At 37.4% G+C, this 21,829-nt stretch overlaps 1 protein-coding gene across 5 annotated transcripts in view; it reads left to right on the top strand.

The window, feature by feature from the left end:
* LOC110801075 (uncharacterized) overlaps positions 1 to 21,829 on the top strand; it is a 38,608-nt gene that overhangs the window by 15,383 nt on the left and 1,396 nt on the right. For 4 of the 5 annotated variants that reach the window (XM_056826515.1, XM_056826516.1, XM_056826518.1 and 1 more), the window contains 34 exons: positions 1,122 to 1,176; positions 1,267 to 1,323; positions 1,438 to 1,539; positions 1,649 to 1,729; positions 1,819 to 1,871; positions 3,883 to 3,952; positions 4,123 to 4,198; positions 4,407 to 4,555; positions 4,656 to 4,783; positions 4,862 to 4,919; positions 5,094 to 5,191; positions 5,534 to 5,618; positions 5,748 to 5,813; positions 5,892 to 5,951; positions 6,181 to 6,267; positions 6,346 to 6,532; positions 8,138 to 8,181; positions 8,253 to 8,384; positions 8,457 to 8,588; positions 8,675 to 8,727; positions 8,819 to 8,867; positions 9,421 to 9,479; positions 9,849 to 9,982; positions 10,078 to 10,229; positions 12,462 to 12,590; positions 12,672 to 12,757; positions 12,858 to 12,973; positions 13,187 to 13,299; positions 13,381 to 13,504; positions 13,629 to 13,747; positions 14,998 to 15,181; positions 15,281 to 15,503; positions 16,989 to 17,313; positions 17,466 to 17,605. In XM_056826515.1, coding sequence (XP_056682493.1) covers positions 1,122 to 1,176; positions 1,267 to 1,323; positions 1,438 to 1,539; positions 1,649 to 1,729; positions 1,819 to 1,871; positions 3,883 to 3,952; positions 4,123 to 4,198; positions 4,407 to 4,555; positions 4,656 to 4,783; positions 4,862 to 4,919; positions 5,094 to 5,191; positions 5,534 to 5,618; positions 5,748 to 5,813; positions 5,892 to 5,951; positions 6,181 to 6,267; positions 6,346 to 6,532; positions 8,138 to 8,181; positions 8,253 to 8,384; positions 8,457 to 8,588; positions 8,675 to 8,727; positions 8,819 to 8,867; positions 9,421 to 9,479; positions 9,849 to 9,982; positions 10,078 to 10,229; positions 12,462 to 12,590; positions 12,672 to 12,757; positions 12,858 to 12,973; positions 13,187 to 13,299; positions 13,381 to 13,504; positions 13,629 to 13,747; positions 14,998 to 15,181; positions 15,281 to 15,503; positions 16,989 to 17,313; positions 17,466 to 17,605 — 3,726 coding nt within the window. The remainder of the gene's footprint in view (positions 1 to 1,121; positions 1,177 to 1,266; positions 1,324 to 1,437; positions 1,540 to 1,648; positions 1,730 to 1,818; positions 1,872 to 3,882; positions 3,953 to 4,122; positions 4,199 to 4,406; positions 4,556 to 4,655; positions 4,784 to 4,861; positions 4,920 to 5,093; positions 5,192 to 5,533; positions 5,619 to 5,747; positions 5,814 to 5,891; positions 5,952 to 6,180; positions 6,268 to 6,345; positions 6,533 to 8,137; positions 8,182 to 8,252; positions 8,385 to 8,456; positions 8,589 to 8,674; positions 8,728 to 8,818; positions 8,868 to 9,420; positions 9,480 to 9,848; positions 9,983 to 10,077; positions 10,230 to 12,461; positions 12,591 to 12,671; positions 12,758 to 12,857; positions 12,974 to 13,186; positions 13,300 to 13,380; positions 13,505 to 13,628; positions 13,748 to 14,997; positions 15,182 to 15,280; positions 15,504 to 16,988; positions 17,314 to 17,465; positions 17,606 to 21,829) is intronic. The other variant, XM_022006394.2, reaches the window with a different exon arrangement.

Here is a 21,829-nt window from a genome sequence, read left to right as displayed (position 1 = left end):
TTTGCTCTGGCTGCTCTGGCCACATGATCCGCTTCCTTGACCTGCCTTCTTTCTGCGCTTCTCAAGAATCCTCTGCCTATCCTCAGGAGATACACTTTGCATATGAGTATAGGTAAGAGAGCCTGCCAGATGGTCTATCCTTATCATTGAGTCATTAACTCCCGAACTGCTCCCTGGCAATCTGAAAGTATTCTGACATCAGTCCATCCCTTAGAAGCAATCCATTTGAGGGCTTGGAGAATGACGATGACCTCATCTGTAAGGGGATCAGTTGATGTCACATTCCCAGCAAGAGCACCTAACCATTCACCCTGTTAACCCTGCAAACAGAGACATAACCACCATAGAGATTGTTTTTGCAGGAGGCATCAACTTGGACCAATATTAGGGAACTACCAATATCAGGTGGGATAGGGCTAGGACTGAAACACTGGCTTGGGTGAGAGGAAATAAAACCAAATGGTGTTCTTCCAACAGGACTTGACTGGGTTTTACTCTTTTTGGAAATCCAGAGGTATTAGTAAAGATGTTTTTTCAAAGAAATAGTAGTTGGTTCATTTTAGGTGCATGGTGGTTATTTTGAGGGTAGGAACTATTGGATGACTTAAGGACGTTTTGTGTTGTGGAAAAACAACGGGAGTAGGCTCTAGGATGTATTAAAGAAGTAAATATGCCTATGGTATTGAATAGAAACAACTTCTAAGTAGTGTGAAGTTAGGGCTCTTGTCTCTTGGAGAAACACATTTTTTTCTTTGAAAGTGCTGATAATGATCATAGTTCAGCTTCAACTTCTTTTACAAAGTTTGACCTAGTAACTAATCACAACACGATTTATTGGTTGTGGCTTGTTTGTCAAAGTGCTTATACTCCAATAATACAAGTACAGGAGTTTATCAAAGTAATTAATACAAGTTCATCAAATGCAGGCACAACTTTAATATTCCAATTTCCACACAGATCTTGTCTTAGTTCTTAATTTACTGTTACCATCCTGATTTAAGTTGTTCACTTCGATTTTTTTATACATTTTGTATGTGGGTGCCTTTTTTATTTCGGGATCTACACAACCAGCATGACAATATCTTAGGTATTGGTGCCAAATCTCTTTATCTGTGGTTCAGGTTTGTCCTATCAAATTATGTGGCCATTTTCAGAACACTGGTTCCATATGAGCAGGTAATCATGTGTTCCATCAGACACCTCCATGCTTTTAGTTCAGTAAATCTGGTCAACTTTAAGCCTAAAAGGGGGGCTTAAATTATGCAGGTCTTGCGCCATAAGATATGTTCTCTTCTGATGACTTCTCTTCGCATCAATGCTGAGGTACCCTCTTATTAGTTATCACATATTCGTACGAAGTATGGTATTGTTGTACACCATATAATTTGGGAGCAACCTCAAACTTGTGTAATCTAACGATCTTTCACATTCTGTCAGCTTGAAGGAGAAGCAGGAGAGGCCTTCTTTCGTCGCTTGTTGTTGCGTTCAGTAGCTCACATTATCAGGCTATATAGTTCATTCCTTATCACTGAATCTGAGGTATATGAATTACTTCTATTAGCTTATTCTGCAGGGAAAAGAGATCAATAAAACTGATACTAGTGCTGTGTTAATTTATACTGTGTATTTCCTGTACTTCTTTTGGTAGGTTTTTCTGAGTATGTTAGTGAGGGTCACAACACTTGATCTTCCATTATGGCACCACATCCTTGTTCTTGAAATTCTGAGGGTATGTCAAATAAGTTTACCTGTCTCTGCAATATTTCTTTGTCATTTTGATATGTTGTGTCCGTGTATCATATCTGCGCAATATGACAGGGCTTTTGTGTTGAGGTGCGAACCATGCGAGTTCTTTTCCAGAATTTTGATATGTAAGATCTAGTACCATTCTTTTGTCTTACTTTGTTCAAATTGCATTGACTGGGTTTCCAATTTTTTTTTTATAAGAAGAAAAGTATTGTACTAGCAGCCGGAGTAATGTGGGAAAGGCTCCACATTCCAGTATTATAATTGCTCAATCGAAATTATAAGTACATCAAGAGGACAAGATCTCCTTTGAAGAGACCGAAAATCAGAATTGCAAGTTAACCCAATTCCTTTGTATATCTCCAATGGAGTAATGTGGGAAAGGCTCCACCTTAGCCTAAGAAGCTAATAAAGTTACTTTATCCCACAATAGATCATGTAGGACAACAACACCATTAAAAATACGGCCACTCCGCTCCAACGACACACACCACAAAATTTCCATAGTCACATTTCACCAAAGCACCCTCTTTCCCTTCCCTGCACCAAACCCTACAAAGAGATTCCGCAACAATTTCTGAATACTCGACGGTCTAACCCAAGATTTTTCATAAAATGCAATGTCTTTTGCAAAGGTAGCAATTTAGCATACCGTATCACAGTGAAGGAAGACATGAGAGCACGACTCAGTATTTGCCCGACAAAGCAAGCAAATGTCAGGTGATATAGCTGGCCTTATTGGGCGCCGTTTTTGGAGTATATGTGAGCCTTCCCAAAGCCAAAGTCCACACAAAAGCTCTCACCTTAAGGGGGACCTTCGACTTCCAAATGAAATCACCCAACGGAGTTTGGGGATATCTAGGGGAACAACTCAAAGAATGAAGAAAAGATTTACATGAAAACCCCCCGAAAGAATGTCATGTCCATATTCTTGAATCCTCCACATCCTTTAATTGAATATCCAGAAGGTTATACTATACATAGAATTGAACTCCTCTATCCCTCGGTCATGGGGTGGTCTCCAGTGTAAGTCCCATGCTTTGCCATTATTAAAACACGACAATGGAGCATTATGGAGAAAATATTGGTTGTAAAGGCGAGGAAAAGGCCACATAAAGGTTGCTCACCTCTTGAAACATCTTCCCAGAAACGGATTTGCTTACCATCCTGTATCTTAAACCTCCCTGGCTTTAGGATAGCAGAAATTTGGGACATAAGTTTCCATGGACAATGGTGAGTCATCCGAACATCTTGAGGACCAAACCCATTTTGACACAAGCTGTACTTGCTTTTGATGACATTCCACCAAAAAAAGGCGACAAGAGGAAACCCCCAACACCATTTACCCACCGAAGCAACATTTTTTGAAATCACTCTATTAAACACTAGACGGCCAGACCTCCCTCTGATTTCGAACGACGTACTAAATCTCAACTTACAAGATGAGCTTTTGAGCCTCCCCTGCCCCAAACCATAAGAAATCCCGCAATCAACCTCTGAATTTTATGTGCAATAGCAGCCGGGATTTTAAAAAGAGAAAGGTAGTAGAGAGGTATAGTAGACAAACAAGATTGAACAAGATTGAGGTATACTGGTTTTCCAATTTTCCATGGACCAAATTTGACATAGCTGGTCATAGATATTTTTGAGTTGTGATTTATCTTGAATAAGCAATGAAGAAATATATTAGAAACAATAAGACAGCAAAGGGAGCCTTAGGGCGGGTCATCGTTTTACAAAAGCAGAACTAGGAACAAAAACAAATTAGTCACAATACACCACAGCAGCGTCTTGTAGTCTATACTACAGTAGCAATACATCCTTCATGCCCCCCCTTAATTTTTGCGAGCAATCACAACAGACTGAAAATAGCTTCCTCTGCCCAATCATTTAACTGTCATAAGAGTGATAAGTTCCACTGATAAAATACCTATTTCAGGGAACATCATGCAAACAGTATTATTGTGATGGATCATTCTCTATCCTTTTACTTGTACGTTCTAAGTCACCCCTTGGTGTCCTCTCAGAGAAGTAATTTTTAAGTATTTATAGGAGGACAAATGTTGAATAAAACTTCTTTTAGATGTTCTTGACCAGGCATTGTAAATCGGCCTAAACTGTGATCTGAAATTCTAGGAACCTCAGCAATACTAATGTCGTGGAGAATATTGTAAAAGCTCTTGCACGCGTTGTTTCAAGTTTACAGGTAAGAGTTGCCACATACTTTTGCACCCTGATCTATTTCATTATTCAGCCAGTGCTCCTTTTCTTTTTCTTCTGTTGGTTTATTACGCGAGTAGTGGAATGACCTAAACACTGTTACTCCTTGATGAGTTTAGTAAGATTAAATATTTTGAGTGATATTGACTGCACTAGTTGGTGGTCAAGGTTCAAGACACAAGTGAAGAGAGTTTGGCAGCTGTGGCTGGGATGTTTAGCAGCAAAGCCAAAGGTAATTATTCTCAAGTTTGATGGATTTAGAGTTGACTGTACCAAGATTCTTGTGTTGCTTAGTTTGCGCAGTATTTTATGTTGTTTCCTGTTCCCTTTCTGTAATTGCCATCAACTTGTTGACCAGAAATCTCTTTGAATCTCGATGTATTCTTGTTTGGGTGAGATTTCTAGTAGTTACTGTGTTGCTTAACCTTTTGATTTGGTAGGTATTGAGTGGATCTTGGACAATGATGCATCCAATGCTGCAGTATTAGTTGCTAGTGAGGCTCATGCTATCACATTGGCAATTGAGGGGCTTTTAGGTGTTGTCTTTACTATTGCTACTCTGACAGATGAAGCAGTAGATACAGGAGAGGTAATTTCTTTTGATTTCTGTAAGCTTTTACTTTTTTTCCATTGTTATTGTAAATTGCTTGCAATTTTTTTTTAAACTCTTGATTGACATATTGTTTCAGCTTGAATCCCCTAGATGTGAGTCTGACCCTCCTGCAAAGTTGAATGGGAAGACAGCATTTCTTTGTTATTCCATGGTCGATTCATTGTGGTTGACGATACTTGATACCCTTTCTCTAATTTTGGCAAGGTATTTTTCCTGTATTTCATATTCTAGTAACTTGTAAAATATCTCAACTTGAGTTCTAAATTAAGCTTGACTTGGAAGGTCTCAAGGAGAGGCTATTGTGTTGGAGATACTAAAGGGATATCAGGCTTTCACTCAGGTATGATAACCTTAAAAACATCCTTTTGAATATCAATTCCAGAAGAAAAAAATGATTTCTTCTGGTTGTTATGTTTTCTGCACAATGCCCTGAAGGTGTCTGTTAGGGTCAGTTATTAAAGTGCCTTTTGTACTACAAGCCTGGAATTGATCACAGAAGTTTGTTTTCTTACAGGCTTGTGGAGTTCTTCGTGCTATCGAACCATTGAACTCTTTTTTGGCTTCTCTTTGCAAATTTACAATCAATATTCCCAGTGAGATCGAAAAGAAAAGGTTCAGATTCTTTTACTTGGCATTTATCAACTTAAGTTGCATTCTCTATATTGGAATGTGGCTTTAATTTTAGACCGAGATCTATGATCATATAATGGAAGTCTAAGCAGAGTGATGGTTATGACCAGATTAGTTGCCGAAAAATGATTAGAAGAGCTTGTTTTTTCTTCGTGGGATCCCCATCAAGTTTTGCTGTTGCAAGAATTTTCCTGTTTATATTATCACCACAGTCTTGCTTCTTCTCTTTCCCTCCTTTTTCTGTTCTAAACAAAAAGCTTTACTATGGATCAGATTATCTGCTGACATAATTATCTTAAATGACATATGTAAAATATTTTGTAGTTCTGTACAATCTCCTGGTTCAAAACGCACGGAGCACCTCGCTGACCAGAGAGATAGCGTTATTTTGACTCCCAAGAATGTTCAGGTAAAAGTCTTCATGTCTCTATAATGTAGAATCTCAACCTAGAATCATTCTCGTCCATCTTTAAAACCATTCTACTGAAAGAGGTGTTCTTTGGTCATTTATGTGGTTTATTTTTATCCTTTTCATCAGGCATTGAGGACTCTATTCAACATAGCTCACCGGCTACATAATGTGTTAGGCCCCTCTTGGGTTCTGGTAAATCTGTCACACTTGTCTTCGGAAAAATAGCTTTAATATTTTCCTTTCAACTACCACACGGTGAAAATTTTGCAGGTATTGGAAACATTAGCAGCCTTGGACCGAACAATTCACTCACCACATGCTTCTACTCAGGTACTTGTAAATTGTATTTGTATGTAGCTGTGCTTTGTTGTCATAGTTTAGAGGATGCTGCATATTCTATTGCATGATGTGATATTATCCTCATAACCTACTGAATGCGTAGTCATTTGGCTGTAGCAGCTCTGTAATTCTGTAGGAGTTTGCATGTAACCTTTTTGTGACATTCTTTGTTCTGATCTTACTAAGACTAATGTTTGTTTTCTAATAAAACAACAAACAGGAAGTGTCCACAACTGTTACTAGGCTCAGCAGGGAGTCATCTGGGCATTATAGTGATTTTAATATCCTCTCTTCTTTAAATTCTCAGGTGAAGACTTATCTGTATACTTGTAGCAACAAGCATACCCTTATTATGTATCTAATCTCTTCCGCTTTATTGTTGTAGTTATTTGAAAGCTCTGCATTTATGCATATATCTGCGGTGAAGTCACTTGTCTCTGCACTTTGCCAACTGTCACAACAATCCTTGCCTGGAATTTCTGGCAGCTCTCCTTCAACATCAAGTCAGAAAATTGGAAGCATCAGTTTTTCTGTCGAAAGGATGATATCTATTCTTGTTAGTAATGTTCACAGTACGTAATTTTATTCTGTTGTATGTTGCTGTCTGAACTTCTCTGTTTCCGTCTAAGCTTAATCATCAGCTTCCCCCAATTTTGATTTATGAGATGTCTCCTAGAGTCATAGAAATTAGGCTCCCACTACTGTTGATAATTTTTGAAGTAATAAGTCACACAAGAATATGGATAACAACGAAGCCACCTTTAATTGTTTCCCCTCTTTTCTTTTAGTTCTTCTGATAAAGATTTTTTTCCCCTTCCATTTTTCCCGTTTCCTTTCAATTTATAGTGGGGGTGAACCAAAGAAAATACAAGGACAGTACTACACTTACTATGAGGTCGAAGAGGAAAGGGAAGAGGAAGGCAGTATCCATAATGAGAGGTTGAAGAGCCATCCATGGCTTCTCTTTAAATATTTATAGACAGTGCCTTACTCCAAAAGTATCCATCTGATATACTTTTCTCCTCTAATTTTTCCACCAAGGCCATCTACTCCATGATTACCTTATTGATATTTTCTTGAATCGACTTTCTTTCTATTTCATGAAGTCGATCTTCATAACCTGTATAGACTTTAACATCCACCCTCTACCTCAAATTTCTCGATTTGGGTCATATTAGCACACCAAATCCTGGTCTTTCAGATGCTAGCAGGTTATGCTAAGAGCGTCAGCACTTCTATCAAGCTCGTTAAGTTCAATTCAGCATGCCTGAGGTCCTGAGCTAAGGTTATGATGGAGTTATTTAGTTGGGCTATAAATCTTAAGTATGATGTTTGTGTCAAAGGTCTGGTTGATTGACATCCTAAATTAGTTTTGTTGCATTCCCAGGGTATTTAAATATGGAAAATTTAGTACTCATGTTCTTTTGAAAGGGTATATTGTGGTTCAATGGGCCTTGCCTTTGTGTTTCCTGATGCCATTTCATGCTTTCTGTTTCTGTTTTTTCTGTCAATGCTGCATGCTTTTCTAATGTTTGATCACTCTGCCTCTCTGATGCAACCACATAGACAATGTTATCTGGAAACTTGAAGGTATAACCGTTATTAAATACTTACTATTCCCTCTGTCCCGAAAAACCTCCCGTCACTCGCTGTTGCATTGGTGATTAGTGGTTGTTTATCTATTCTTATTCTTCTTTTTGTTGAATGAGAGATTGTATAGGGACCAAACTTAACAGTAGTGGGGTATTAAGATATTGGGGGGTCATTCTTAAAGTATTACGGGACATATGAAAAAGGAAAACGTGAAGAGTATTCTGGGACGGAGGGAGTAACTGCTAACATAGGGCCTTTCAGAAAACATTATAGAAGAGCAAATGTGAATGTTCAAGAAGAAGATCCCTATAGACTATAGAGACTGTCGGGAGATAAAAGAGTGAAACTCCAATTGACTTGCACCTTCCACAGTTCATTTTAAACTAACTAAGAAACCTAAAAATTCAAATAGCATCTAGAAACCATAATTATATCAGTTAATAAGTTATTGCGATTGCCCTGATGAAACTTGGTTTATTCTGACTCCAACGTTATCCGTGGTCTGTTGCATGCTGTATAGTTGCATATTCTTATGGTGCTTGGATTATAGTACGTTTTAATCTAAACTTGATTCTTTGTTGAAGGAGTGGAGCCTCTGTGGGATCCAGTTGTAGGCCATTTCCTTGAGGTAATGCTTCGTCTGTGGGCCATTGCTTCTGCTGGTCTGTATGGATTTCTGATAGCATGTCTTGTTTGCAGCTTGCTGAGAACTCTAATCAACATTTGAGAAGCATGGCATTGGATGCGTTAGATAGGTCAATTTGTGCTGTTCTGGGTTCTGATCAGTTTCATGATCGTGTAACATCAGGATCTTTTACAGACACTCAACATGTGAGTCCCATTCGACATCTAACTGGACTCGATTGGAAGTGAGAATAACGTTTTCTTATGTTCTTTAAGCAGATAAAAAATGCATCTACAGAACTAAGATCACTTGAACGTGCCGTCATATCACCCTTGAGGGTACTGTACTATTCTACTCAGAGTTTTGATGTTCGCTCTAGATCTCTGAGGATTCTTCTTCATGCTTTGGAGGTAATGTGAGATGCTGTTTGGATGTTGTCGTGACTGTTTTCTTGCTTTAGTTGCTTTTCTCTTATTTATTCTGCCACTGTTTTCAGAGGCATGGAGAAAAACTACATGATAGCTGGCAGGACATACTTGAGATGTTAAGGCATGCCTCTCTGCTTTCTGTTAAATCACTTCCTAGTATTTATATCTTCCATTTCTAATGCTAAATTCTTTATTTTTTCTTCACCATTAAGGTCTGTTGCCTGTGCAGCTGAGAAGGATTTAATTACATTGGGATTCCAGGTTTGAAATTTAATCTTTTTTAATTTTTGCCACGTGCTTTGTTTGGTATTGTCTCACTTATCGTTCTAGTTTTTTTTAAAGTGAATTTAAGTAAATACATGTTCCCGTTGATAAGTTGATCATCCGACCTGAATTCTCTGTGGCTATGTCTTAGAGTATAATTTACTTGTTGGTTTAGCTTTGTTTGGTATTGTCTCACTTATCATTCTAGTCTCTGAAAGAGTGTCTTTTTAAGTAAATGCATGTTCCCGTTGATAAGTTGATTATCTGACCTGAATTTTCTGTGGCTATGTCTTGAGTATGATTTAGCTGTCTTGGTTTATCGCGATGTATCTTGCACCATCAATGGAGTGTCTAACTGACTATGTTGTCAATTCACAAAAGAAGTAAACTTTAGCAAGTGATGAAATACAATGATGATAACAGCCTTAGATGATTTAAATTCTCTCCCTATTTCATCCTGTCTCAGGGGATATCTATGGAATGATATTGGTCTATCTGCTAGTAATTGGAGTTTATTTTGTTTTTGACCCAATCTTCCTTGGTTATGCAGAGCCTTCGTGTCATTATGAATGATGGACTCTCAACTATACCTGTGGATTGCCTTCAAGTGTAAGCTTCTCTCTGTAATAGACCGGATATTTGAAGATGGAGATTTAGGAAAGAAGATCAATATTTTGATTGAAAACTTGGAATTACAGAATATGAAGTTAACTTAAGCTTCTAGAGGCTTGATTCTCTCTCAAAACTAATAAACTAAAAGCAATTTTTTTTTCAACAGTTCCGATTACATACTCTTTCTTTACCTTCCTCTATATTGTTCTTATTTTCAACAAGCCTGTTGTAGCACATAACAATTTGGCCATTTGCTTGCTGATACTGTGAAGTGCTTTGCAACAATTTTTGTTGTCTTTAGAGCCCTGAAATAGTTTTTGTGATGCATTTAGCCACTGCTGATTGTTTGCTGTATTAAAATTACAGATGTATTGATGTTACTGGAGCCTATAGTGCTCAGCAGACCGAGTTGAACATAAGCCTGACTGCAATCGGTCTCTTGTGGACTACAACTGATTTTATTGCAAAAGGACACATTCGTTTGAGTAGCGGACAAAGTGGTATGCGAATTTTTGATCTCAAAATACTAGGCTGCTGTGGATGTTAGTGCACTAAGCTTCTATTACATGCAATAAGCTGCTTGCTTCAATTTCAGAGAAAGCAGATAGTGAGAAGAGGGAAGAAGTTACAACCGATTCAACCAAAGTTGACAGCCAAGCTTCCATTTTTAATGTGGTTGAACGAGACAAGCTGCTGATTTCTATTTTCTCATTGCTTCAAACTCTTGGAGCAGATGAGAGACCTGAGGTATTGAAGTTTATTCATCTCCTTATGCCCATATATTGGGGACTTCTGGTCCTCTTAGCCGTGGATTGTTTTTTATTAATGCCTTTGTTATATGTTAAAGATATGTACTTTTTAAAATGTTGTTTTCCCTAGTATGTTTTCGTTCTACAATAGAGGCAAATGAATCAAAGGTAAACATTTTGTGTTATCAACATTTCGCTATAGAGTACAGAAAGCTAGTATTAAAAATCAGACTAAGCAAACATCTGATGTAACAGTGTCCTTCAGTTCCTTTTTATGTCCAAAAGAATATCCTGGAAATACATTGTTCGTGTGAATCGTAAAACCGGAGTGATAGAGAGCTACAGTCCATGTCACGTTACATACATAGAATCTATTTCCCGACCTGACCAATACACGTGATTTTTGAGTACCATTTCGAAAATTTTAGTCAATGCTTGTTGATTTATGCTGAAGGACATGACCAATTCAATTTTTTTTTTTACGGCTATCCAATGAACTTTATCAAGAAAACAACCTTTCCTTTTTTTTATTGGGTAACCATCAGTATTCCTAGTACCACAACTTTTAGGATGGATTTGACCTAGGAACTCTTTGGTTTCAGAGAAACTTTAAGCTGAAAGTTTATCATTTATCTTGGTGGAGTTCCTACAGGAGGCTCTAAATACAATTTCTCTACACACATTATCACTACTTGTAACTTGTTTCTGAACAGAACAGCATACCTTGGAAGCCAAAGTTGGTAGACTGTTTTAAGAGGAACATTAGCAAATCTAGCCATCTGACAATCTCATTGCTTATTGAGGAAGTCCGTACGAAGCGTACACCATAGCGTTCAAATGGTTCAGTTCATTTATGTCTACAAACCACTTGGTCATATAATATTTTATTTGTATATATAATTTTTTTTGGGGTCAATTGGAAACAACCTCTCTGCAATTGCAGGGGTAAGGTTGCGTACGTCCGACCCCCCCTTACCCCGCTTCTTGCGGGAGCCTCTTTGAGGCAATGGGGTAATGATAGTGATATTTTTTTTTTAATAGTGTCAGTGTGTCGCTGTATTCTCTTCTTATTTTGTTCATTTTCTTTGTTATTCCTCCTTGTTTTTATTTTTCTACATTTTGCCTCTATAGTCTATACTGCGGAAAATCTGTCAGCACTGCCTTTCCCCGTTGGCTTACCTTCAGTTTTTTGTAGTTAAGATGTGATAAACTCTGTTCCTCTTTGTTGGTTGCAATTACTGTAATACTGTATATCAAAGACCAAGGTGGGCGGGAGAGAGTGTTGCATGTGGGCAGTGGTGGACCCAGAATATTTTTATTGGGCGGGCCGGATAGTTTACTTGCACAAACATTAAATTTATAAAGTGGTTGTACATAAAGGCACATTAAATACATTTATAAAGATGTACGGAGTATAAATATAGAAAATAACTGATTGTTTATTAGGTTTGTTCAGATTCCCTAGCTTTATTATTTATTTGTATACAAGCGGAAGATGTAAAAATTATCAATTAAAATTAAATAGTAACTGTTAGAAGGAAAACCAATAAATGAGAGAATGTCTTATATGGGTAGAAGAATTACAGCATTTGACTAAAAAACAAAAATATGATAGGAGTATAATGGCAATAATCGAAAAAGAAGGATAGCAACGTGAAAGGATTATTATTGGCAAAGGTGAAAAGTAAAGGAAAAAGTTGAGAACTGCGGCAGGAATTAAACTTGTGACAAGACATGACAAACCTCCAGACAATTCCAATTAGTAGCACGGAGAAATCAGATGACTCAAACTTACTTAATGCTCCTTATGCATATATAACTAAGTATAATTTTTTTGATTGGGCGGGTCAGGGCCCAGGTAGACTAGGACCCCTAGATCCGCTGGTGAGTGTGGGGCTTTGGTTAATGCAACCAACAAATGATGGGTAACATAGTAAATTAATGGGGAAGCATTGAAGTGGACCCCTTGGACGGATCCATTGATGATTTCCTTCAATTACCAGATAAAAAACTTGTAATTAGGTTTTGTTTACAAAAAGTTGTACAAATCGATAGTTCCCCGTAAATTTTCTTATAACCAACCAAAAGGGAAAAAATAGACAAACTAGTAGTAATCTATCTCTGAATTCATTTGAACATGTCTTATCCGTGTACCGTAGTATCACTTTGGATGTTTGTGAATATACCTTTTCCGTTTGCATGTCATATTCCTAACTACTGTCTTTAACAGGTGAGAAATTCAGCAATCCGTACCCTTTTTCAAACCCTTGGAACTCATGGACAAAAGCTTTCAACGAGCATGTGGGAGGACTGTCTTTGGAACTATGTTTTCCCTTCACTAGATCGTGCTTCTCACATGGTATTTTGTGAATACCTTTCTCTGTACAGAGGAATCGTACTGAAAAACTTTCCTGATAGATGACACTTTTATCACCTGTAGGCCGCTACCTCATCCAGAGATGAATGGCATGGCAAAGAGCTAGGAACACAAGGTGGAAAGGCAGTTCACATGCTTATACATCACAGGTAATTGTTTAACCATGTTATTTTGATCCTTCTGAAAGATGCTATCTGCTTTTGAACTTGCCTGCTTTGTAAGTGTTGAAAGAGTTGTTAACTTGTGCAGTCGTAACACGGCTCAGAAACAGTGGGATGAAACACTTGTTGTTGTCCTTGCTGGGATAGCTCGCCTCTTACGCTCTTTCTTTCCCTATCTAAGAACTTTGAGCAATTTCTGGTCTGGTGAGTCTTGTTGTTGAGCTACACATTGTTAGTTCTGGAGATTTATAACACATAAGCTTATGGTTGTGGTCAAAGTTCCAATTTTACCATACTACTATGAGTACTATGACCACGATCTTACAATACCATCAGGAGTGCCTTTGACGAAGATGGTTGTTAAAAACTTCTATCATTTGCATAACGAGGAAATGATCAAAAGTTTTTTTGTTGCAGGATGGCAAACATTGATTGAATTTGTTAAAAGTAGTATCGTAAATGGTAGCAAAGAAGTCGCACTTGCTGCAATCAACTGTTTGCAAACGACTATTCTAACTCATTCTGTTAAGGTGATTATTTGTCCTCAAGTGTTTATTTATTTATTAATAAATATTCTCAGGCATTCTGAAAATTGTATTTGTTTGAATCAGGGAAACTTGCCTATGGCTTACCTTAAATCAGTACTTGATGTTTATGAGCATTTCCTTCTAGAATCACCAAGCCGCAGAGATAAAGCAATTGATAGGGTGAAGCAGGAGATATTGCATGGGCTTGGTAATCTTTGTGTGCTGCTTTTCTAACATTCCTCCCCCACCCCTTCTGACTTTTGTGAGGATCAATAAAACTCGAGTGATATTTATCTTGCTTTCTGTTTTTGTGGCCTTTTCTCTTTCCTCAGGAGAATTGTTTGCTCAATCACAACAGGGGTTTGACATCGATATGTACAAGCAGCTGCTAGAAGTAGTGCATGTGGCAATTCAGGCAACAACGACAATCAGCAACGCTGCAGCTGATGCTGTAAGTTATATTTTAGTTTGAAATGTGATTCATCTTAGTGTGAAACCAATATAACTTTTCATTTTATGCAGGCACCCCCTAGTTCAAAATTTCCATTGATTGAGACCTTTCAGTTAAAAATGTGATTTGAAAACTGTAAAAAGTGAAATTATGAAGTTTAGGACGTGGGATGGAGAAGGTAGCGAGTACTTCATCCGAAGTAGAAAGTAGAAGTCTATATAACTTTGAAGATAGCGGTCTAAAATATAATTCTAGACTATACTTGAAGTAGAAAGTAGAAGTCTATATAACTTTGAAGATAGCGGTCTAAGATTCTAAAATATAATTTCTTATTCTTGTGTGGCTCCACCCTCTACGTCAGATATGGGTAACAAGGAGAAGGCATACAACTCGAAACATTTTTTTTTAGAAAATTAAAGCCATGTTTAATTGCTACCGAATATTGTTAAGTGTGTTTTTCAACTTTCTATTTGATATAATACCATACGATATGAAGAGAGCCATATTGGTATAAAAGTAATACCCTTTTACCACGTTGGTATAGAAATGGTCGACAGAATTATTACAATTGGCAATATTGTTTGTTGGAGTTAGTGCGTGTTCTTCTCTTCTTTTTTTTCTCCCTCATTTTTTGTTCAATATATTTGTTAATGTATATCATTTGTTTCCCAGTGTCCTGTTAGTTGGTATTGGAGAAAGGTGAAAATTGATGGTTCTGATTCGATGAAGCCATAACCAGTTAACCACCCAAATTGTTGAATATTCAGCCTAAAAAATGACAGGGGAACAAGCTGAATAACATTGCTGAATCCCTGCTCGATTTTTTTTCTCAATTAGCAATTTCCAATCCAAATTGGCAACTTTTTTACCTTTATTTCAACCAATGAACCAACCATCACGATATTGGGAATAGTAAGACATGTATATATATGCAAATAAGCTGGAAGAAAAATGGGGAAATAGAAGTGAAGGAAAACATATTTTCTCTGGGGAAAATTGTTTGTATGTTGTGAGTTGTACTTTATTATACCTATTTACAGCCATTGACAGCTTTTATACTAATGTGGCAAGGGGTTGCTACCTTGTGTACTTATCTGATTAATTGGCCCATAGAAGTAGTCGTTTTCCAGCAGTTCTTCCCTATTGTAAGCAGGTTACTTCTACAGTTGTACCCATGACTCTAAATGTGCCTCCACCCTTGAGTACATGTATAGTTCTGACTGAATATGTTCATAAATACCTATTTTCAGGGATCCATTCCCCCTTTGCAACGTACTATGCTAGAAATCTTACCACTTCTATGTCCATCGGAGCATCTCTGTTCTATGTGGTCCCTTTTTCTTCAGTCGATTTTGAAATATCTTCCTAGAGCTCCTCTTGCCTTAGAACACAGAGGAGATGCCAAGCAAGTTGGGGAAACAGACTCTACCCAAGGTATCGTTGTAGCAATTTGGTTAATGTTTAGAATTTGTTTCAATAGGAGGAAATGTAAATTAACATACTTTTTTTTGTTTTATTTTTCTACTACATAAGTTGATAAATGGGGAAAGAAAGAAACCACTAATGGTGTGACGTCTACATCTCCAAGGTTGGCGGGAGATCCAGTTGAATCTGAAATTATTTCGACTTCGATATCTGGCATCCAATGCAGCATATTTTCTGAAAAGCTTATCCCCGTGTTTGTTGATCTCTTCTTGCGAGCTCCAGACTCTGAAAAGTATATTATATATCCTGAAGTCATTCAAGCTTTAGGAAGGTATAACATGATATAAAATGTTTGATTTTCCATTACAAGCTTTGATTAGTTGTAGACTTGTAGTACTTTGAAGGTTACTGATTTATCAATTTGTATCTCTATTTTTATTACTCTAATGCATGGTGCTACGTAGACTGGAATCTGAAAGTGATGTCTTGTATTGGGAACCTAAATGAAAACACTTCCTAGATAAGTAATTGAACTCTTATCTTAGCATAAAGGTTGATTGTTACTTGGCAAGGGTTTTGAGTAAATGAGTTTCAAGGGCTATGCTTGATTTCATTTTTCCTGATTTTGGAATTATGAAGTCTTCTCTCGAGAAGCAAGATAAACACTTCTAGTTTCAACCTGAATTGGATAATTTGCAGCATACCATTTAGGCATTTACATTGAATCTCTGTGTTAGGAATAAGTCTACCTTGATTTTGAGATAAATCATTGAGGAACTCCGTTTTAATTTAAAATACTGGAGTTCAGGTTGGTCTTCAATGCATAAAGAAATGGGCATCTGTGACAATGCAATAAGCACTAATGCATGCTTTGAATTAAACTTGCGAGCATGATAGAGGAGTATCTTTGGTCTGTACATGAACAAAATATCAAGGGACATAAGGAGTATTTGAAAAGACTGACAATTTTTTGGGGTCTGAGAAATATCACCAACGTGAGGAGGAAGCTTTCCGCAAATCAAGAACTTGTGAGATTGTCTGGAATCAGCAGCGAGCCTTGGGGGTGAGGGAGGCTTGGTTAACCATTGACGTACAAATAGGTAACTTCCCTAGGATGTTAGATATTGTGTGACATCCCCTTGGTATATGACTGGAGTTTCTTTTTTAGGTTTTTGCATTGCTGCAGTCACGAGTTAGGTGCTGGGTGATACTTGATATTTTTTGACTTGTTGATGAGTTGCTTCATAATAGCTCGAGGGCATGAATTTTTTATTTTCTCTTTTAGCCCTCCTTTTGTATATAGGTGACACTCTTTGGTGTCCATTATATATATATATATTTTTTTACTTGTAGAAAAATACAAGGTACTGTGTGCGAAAGGTGATAGGGTGAAACAAATTCTGTGTGTAAAACATTTTGAGAGTACTTGTGTTTTTCTCTCTCTAGTATGATGTAGAGGAATCAGTAGGTATTTCATGATGGTGATGAATATGTGTTTAAGGTAGTTGCTTCAGGTCTTAACTCTTGAATGGTAGCATTTAAAAAAAATGATTTCTCTCTTGAAGTGACCCAAACCATGTTAGATCTTGGGATTTTGCCTGAAATGAGAGCATCACTTTTTTTTCCTGGCACGGATGCCAATTGAATGATGAATTTTCCTTGGCTTTGTGTAGTTTTGTCTCGTTTTCTCATTTTTCAATTACTATGGGCTCTGCTGCAAGCTATGTCTAATGTGCGTCAATCACACATTCAGTGATGCAGAGCATTGATTTTCCTTGTGGTTTAACCTTTTTAAAAATAAAAATAAATTTGCTAGGTGCATGACAACAAGAAGAGACAGTGCAGATGGTGTTGTTTGGAGGCTAGCTGTTGAAGGTTTCAACCGTATTCTTGTGAGTGACATTGTTCGATTGTCCCAGAAAGATGAAACTCATCCATGTAATAGTAGATCTGCAAGAAACCGCATTTGGAAAGAAGTGGCTGATGTTTTTGAAATATTTCTTGTGGGATACTGCGGACGTGCTCTTCCTTCCAATGTTCTGTCTACTGTTGCACTCAAGGCTGATATATCAGTAGATATGGCCTTTTTAACTATACTTGGCGACAAGATTCTCAAGTCACAAATCGATGCTCCTTCTGATGTAATTTTCTTTCTGATTCTGTATAACTTTTTACCAGTAATTTATAAATGACTGTCAAGAAAATTTCCCCAGCAAACATGTTTGGTAGATTTCCCTTCGATCATAAACTCCTTGAGTACTTTACTAACTGATGCTTATTCTTAATTTTCTAGATTCTGCAGAGATTAGTTTCCACTTTGGACCGTTGTGCATCGCGCACATGCTCTTTACCTGTGGAGACTGTGGAACTTCTGCCTTCTCATTGTTTCAGATTTTCCTTGGCTTGCTTGCAAAAGCTATTTATTTTGACCAGGTATATGTTGTTATTTGTTTTATCAGTTGGGGCCTTGGTGAATTGGTGTGAATTAGATCATCCAATCTATGGATGTCTCCTAAGAAACAATGACCAAAAGATTAGATTTGTTACACGAATATAAATCCTTAAATATCGTTGGGCTTAAGAAAAACCAAAATTCAAATGATTACGGAGTATGTTTCTACCCAAAAAAGATTAGATTTGTTCATCTTGTCCTGACAATCCTAGTAGTGCTGTTGTTAACAGCAAGGTCCACAGAACTGCCTAAATTACAAAATCTGAAATACTATTACCTTCTTTTGTGTCCTATAAAATTTTGAGGAAGTGTCTAAAGTAATTGGTGGAAAACTTTTAATCTTTCCGCTTATAATATCAGTCATAGCACAATGGTGAGATGGTGACCAATGAACAAAGAATCATCAAAATTAAATTATTATAATTTATATATTTTTGGAAGGAGAAATAATTGTGAATACTCCAAAACTGAAATATTTTCCCAACTTAAAAATATTGCTCTGGTCAGAAAGTGGTTGTGGTGTTTTCCTCGTGATTTCGAGTCATTGTGGCATCATGTCATAAGAGAAAATACGGTTTGCAACCAAGCGGGTGGGATGGTCAAAATGATTTTACAGTAACGCATGGTAGTCCTTGGAAGTTCATTTCTCAGGTTTTCTATCTTTTTTTTTTCCTTGAGTGAAGTTCAGAGTAGGGATGGTTATTATGTTCGTTTTTGGAAAGATGTTTTGGAGGGGAGAACAACCTTTATATGTTTAATTCCCTCGATTATTCCAGTTGTTTTCACTACACAATGCCCAAATGTCTATTTCTATGGTGATAATGGCTGGGATTACATTTTCGTAGGCCACCACATGATATGGACTTAGAGGAGCTTTCTTCTTTACTAGGGGTTCTGGATCTGCACTTCAATCAGCTAGAGTGGAGGATGCTAGGCCGTGGACTGGGGTTTACTTGAATCCACTACCTAAGTTTCCAGCTTTTCCGGTAGCAAATTTCATTTGGAAAGTAAAGGTAACTCTTAAAGTGAGGGTGTGTGGACATTGGCGTTAGGGAGAATTAACACGAATGACATGCTCCATAAGTGTAAGCCAGGATTGGTTACTATATGTGCTTGCTTTGCCATGCTAGTAGTGAGTCATGTTCACATATTCTCTTACATTGTAAAATGGGGAGTTACCTTTGGAGGAGATTGTTTGCGATTCTTGAGGAATCTTGGGTTTTCCCTTAAGGATTGGCTGCAAATTTGTTTTAGGGGGTTGGTTGGGGTAAGGAGAATAGATTGTTATGCCGCAATGCTTTCATGGGAATTATGTAGTGAGTGTGGTTGGAGAGAAACACGAGAGTCTTTCACGAGTTCCTTATGAGTTACTGTGGGACGAGTTCACATATTTAGCATCTTTTTGGGCTAAGCCGGTGGGGCTTTCAAGAATTACTCAGTTGAGGACGTACAAAGAAATTGTGGCAATGTGTAATTTAGTTGCAACACCTATTCTGGCTTTTGAACATGTTTACAAGTTTAAAAATAAAAGTTTACTGTTTGTTTCTCAATACTTAATGTTCTAGCCTTTTTTATTTGTTGACAAATAGTTGATGTTTTTGAGTGCATTTATTGGAAAACGTAACTTTGGCTCTCTCATTAGATTCCAAGCGAAAGCCATAAATAATCCAACTTCACACACAATGAGAAGTAAAAAGGAGAGGTTTGTGTTAGGATTAGTTTAAGTTTGGAAGAGAAACTAATTCTTGTACAAAAGGCTAAACCTTTAAAAAGCAAGTAAAAAAGAAGAAGAGGAAGTATCATTTTACAAATATTCCTGAAAGTTATGATGGGTCTTAGGTCTCCAATCAACGTCTTGGTGTTACAACTGGAATGATTAAAAGTTTGTGTCGTTGATGATAGGGTGCATATTTCGTTTAAATGGCTGTGAACAGAATGTTTGTGTAATTTTAGGCAATTTTCTCAATTTTATTTTTAAACAATTGTGGCAACTAGAGTAGGCCAAGCCCATTACTCCTGAATACACCATATCTCCGTAAGCAGTTATTCGCCAACATAACGGGAAAAATGGTGTTGCATTTTTTCTTACTATTAACATAAACAAAAATATTAGTGTATGCTGGCAATTCCTTTTGACCTTTTGTATGCCAATAGTGTTGAGCATAATTCATTGATATCTGGAGTGAAGTAATAGTCAGACATTGAGAGGGTAACAAAGTTCAATACTCCCTATGTCCCAAAAGAATAGACCAGATTTGAGGGTTCTTTTTTAAGAAATGTAGTTACAAAACCACAATTATCTGCCACTTTTTAAAATTTTATATCTCCATCATACCATTGTAGTTTTTTTCTTTTTTCCCTTTCGAATTCTGATTGGAGCCCTGAAAGGTTTCATTTAGAGCATGTAAAAAATTTCGAAGTAACTTACACAAATTCGAAATGGAACTTTCAGTTTGGGATGGCCCAATATAAAATATGGTCTACTTTAGGGGCAAAGGGGGTAACAGTCTTGTAATAAAAGAGTCATATAAAAAATTCAGCCTGTCGAAGGGACATGTTATCTTTTTGTTCCTTCTGACGTTGTTGTGGACAGTATAACAAATACTCGTTAGTGATTGAGCAGAACGACCAAATACAGAGGCAATTTAGAAAGCTAATATCCCTCCTTACCATGTGTTACCCTGTTTAAAGAATATTCGGTTTGCTTTGTCAGAACCCAGAAGAGAAAAGTGGTTAAGATGGAGTAATTAATTGATCCCGCAAGTAGGAATTTGGTCTCCTAGAGGTTTGAGGAGGCTAATGAATTTAACATTCTTCTACGTAACATGGGATTGAAATGCAGTTGATGAAATCTTTAAATATCTAAGGACCAATGTATAAAAAGGCTCAAGGCGCAACAAGGCGATTTGGAGTTCCCAGCGCCTTAGGCGCACCGAGGCGCGCCTCATTGAAGTGAGGCGCCCTAATAAAAAGTGAAAAAAAAAGTGAAAAAATGGTATGTCTCTTGGTAGGTGCGCCTTTTTTGCGCCTCAAAGTGCGCCTTTGTGCGCCTTGGTGCGCCTTTTTGCGCCTTAGGTGCGCCTCATTGAAGTCGCCTCGCCTAGACAATAAAAGGCGCTGGCTCCAATCGCCTTGCGCCTCAGAGCCTAGGCGCGCCTTTTTATACACTGCTAAGGACTTTGGCATATGAATTAAATTGGGGAATTTGACTTTTGGAGAATTTGGCATAGGAATTAAATTGGGGAATTTGACTGCAAGTATGAAGGTTTAGATAAGGGCCTAGCAAAGGATCTTTTAATATGACTCAAATTCATGCGTCTGTTTGGCTCATGGTAGTTTAAGGAGAGGTCGTCCTCTTATCGTTTTTCTTGTTCTTTATAATTATGTTTCATTTTCAATGAAGCTGATAACAATACTGTGGGAAAGAAACCAGAATTTCTCAAGAAAACCAGCTTTGATAATCTACGCCTATTTAATCGTCTCTATTTAATTATTAGTAGTAGCTGTCAAGAGGCATTTGGCAATCTATGTTCTCATGAAATTTAGCTTTCAGTTAGGGCTATGGCTATACTGTACCGCCTTAAACCCTGTTATGGTGGGACTTGGGAGCCTTGTGCTGTGTGGTGTTGGTTGTTGTAGGATATAACCTAATAATGATAAACAGCCAACCCCTGTTATGATGGGAGCCGTGGGACCTGTGAGGCTTGTGCTCAAGTCGGATTTCCCCTGATCTCCCTCGATTGATATATCCTCTCTTTTGCCCAAGAACGAATTGGTTGAACTATGCAAAATTGGAGCATGAAATGCAATGGCATCCCTATTTAAGTTCTAGTGGGATTCATATTACTATTATCAATTAGAATAGTTTATGGTTGGCTCGATTAGAAGTAGATCAAGGCCAATTTGAAAGACTATTTGATTTAGTTGAAAAAATAGAACTATGGGCTATTCGATCCAGTACGGCAATCAATGAATTCGTAACTGTTTCCATCTATTCTTTCTTCTTTTTATTGCCTGTATTCCGCTGTTTAGGAAAAAGTGCTATCATTTCAGGAAACCGTTGGGCCAGCTACAATTGGTCTATTGACTATTAGAATACTAGATTGGTTGCAGGGGTCACAAGAACGAATCAACTTATATTAAGTCATGGATTTTTATGATTTTTTGAGACCCGGAGAACCATGTTGAAGAGATGTGTACAAAAG

This window comes from Spinacia oleracea, chromosome 4, assembly GCF_020520425.1.
Source record: "Spinacia oleracea cultivar Varoflay chromosome 4, BTI_SOV_V1, whole genome shotgun sequence".
Classification (NCBI taxonomy): domain Eukaryota; kingdom Viridiplantae; phylum Streptophyta; class Magnoliopsida; order Caryophyllales; family Amaranthaceae; genus Spinacia; species Spinacia oleracea.
This window is presented reverse-complemented; position numbering and strand designations above follow the sequence as displayed.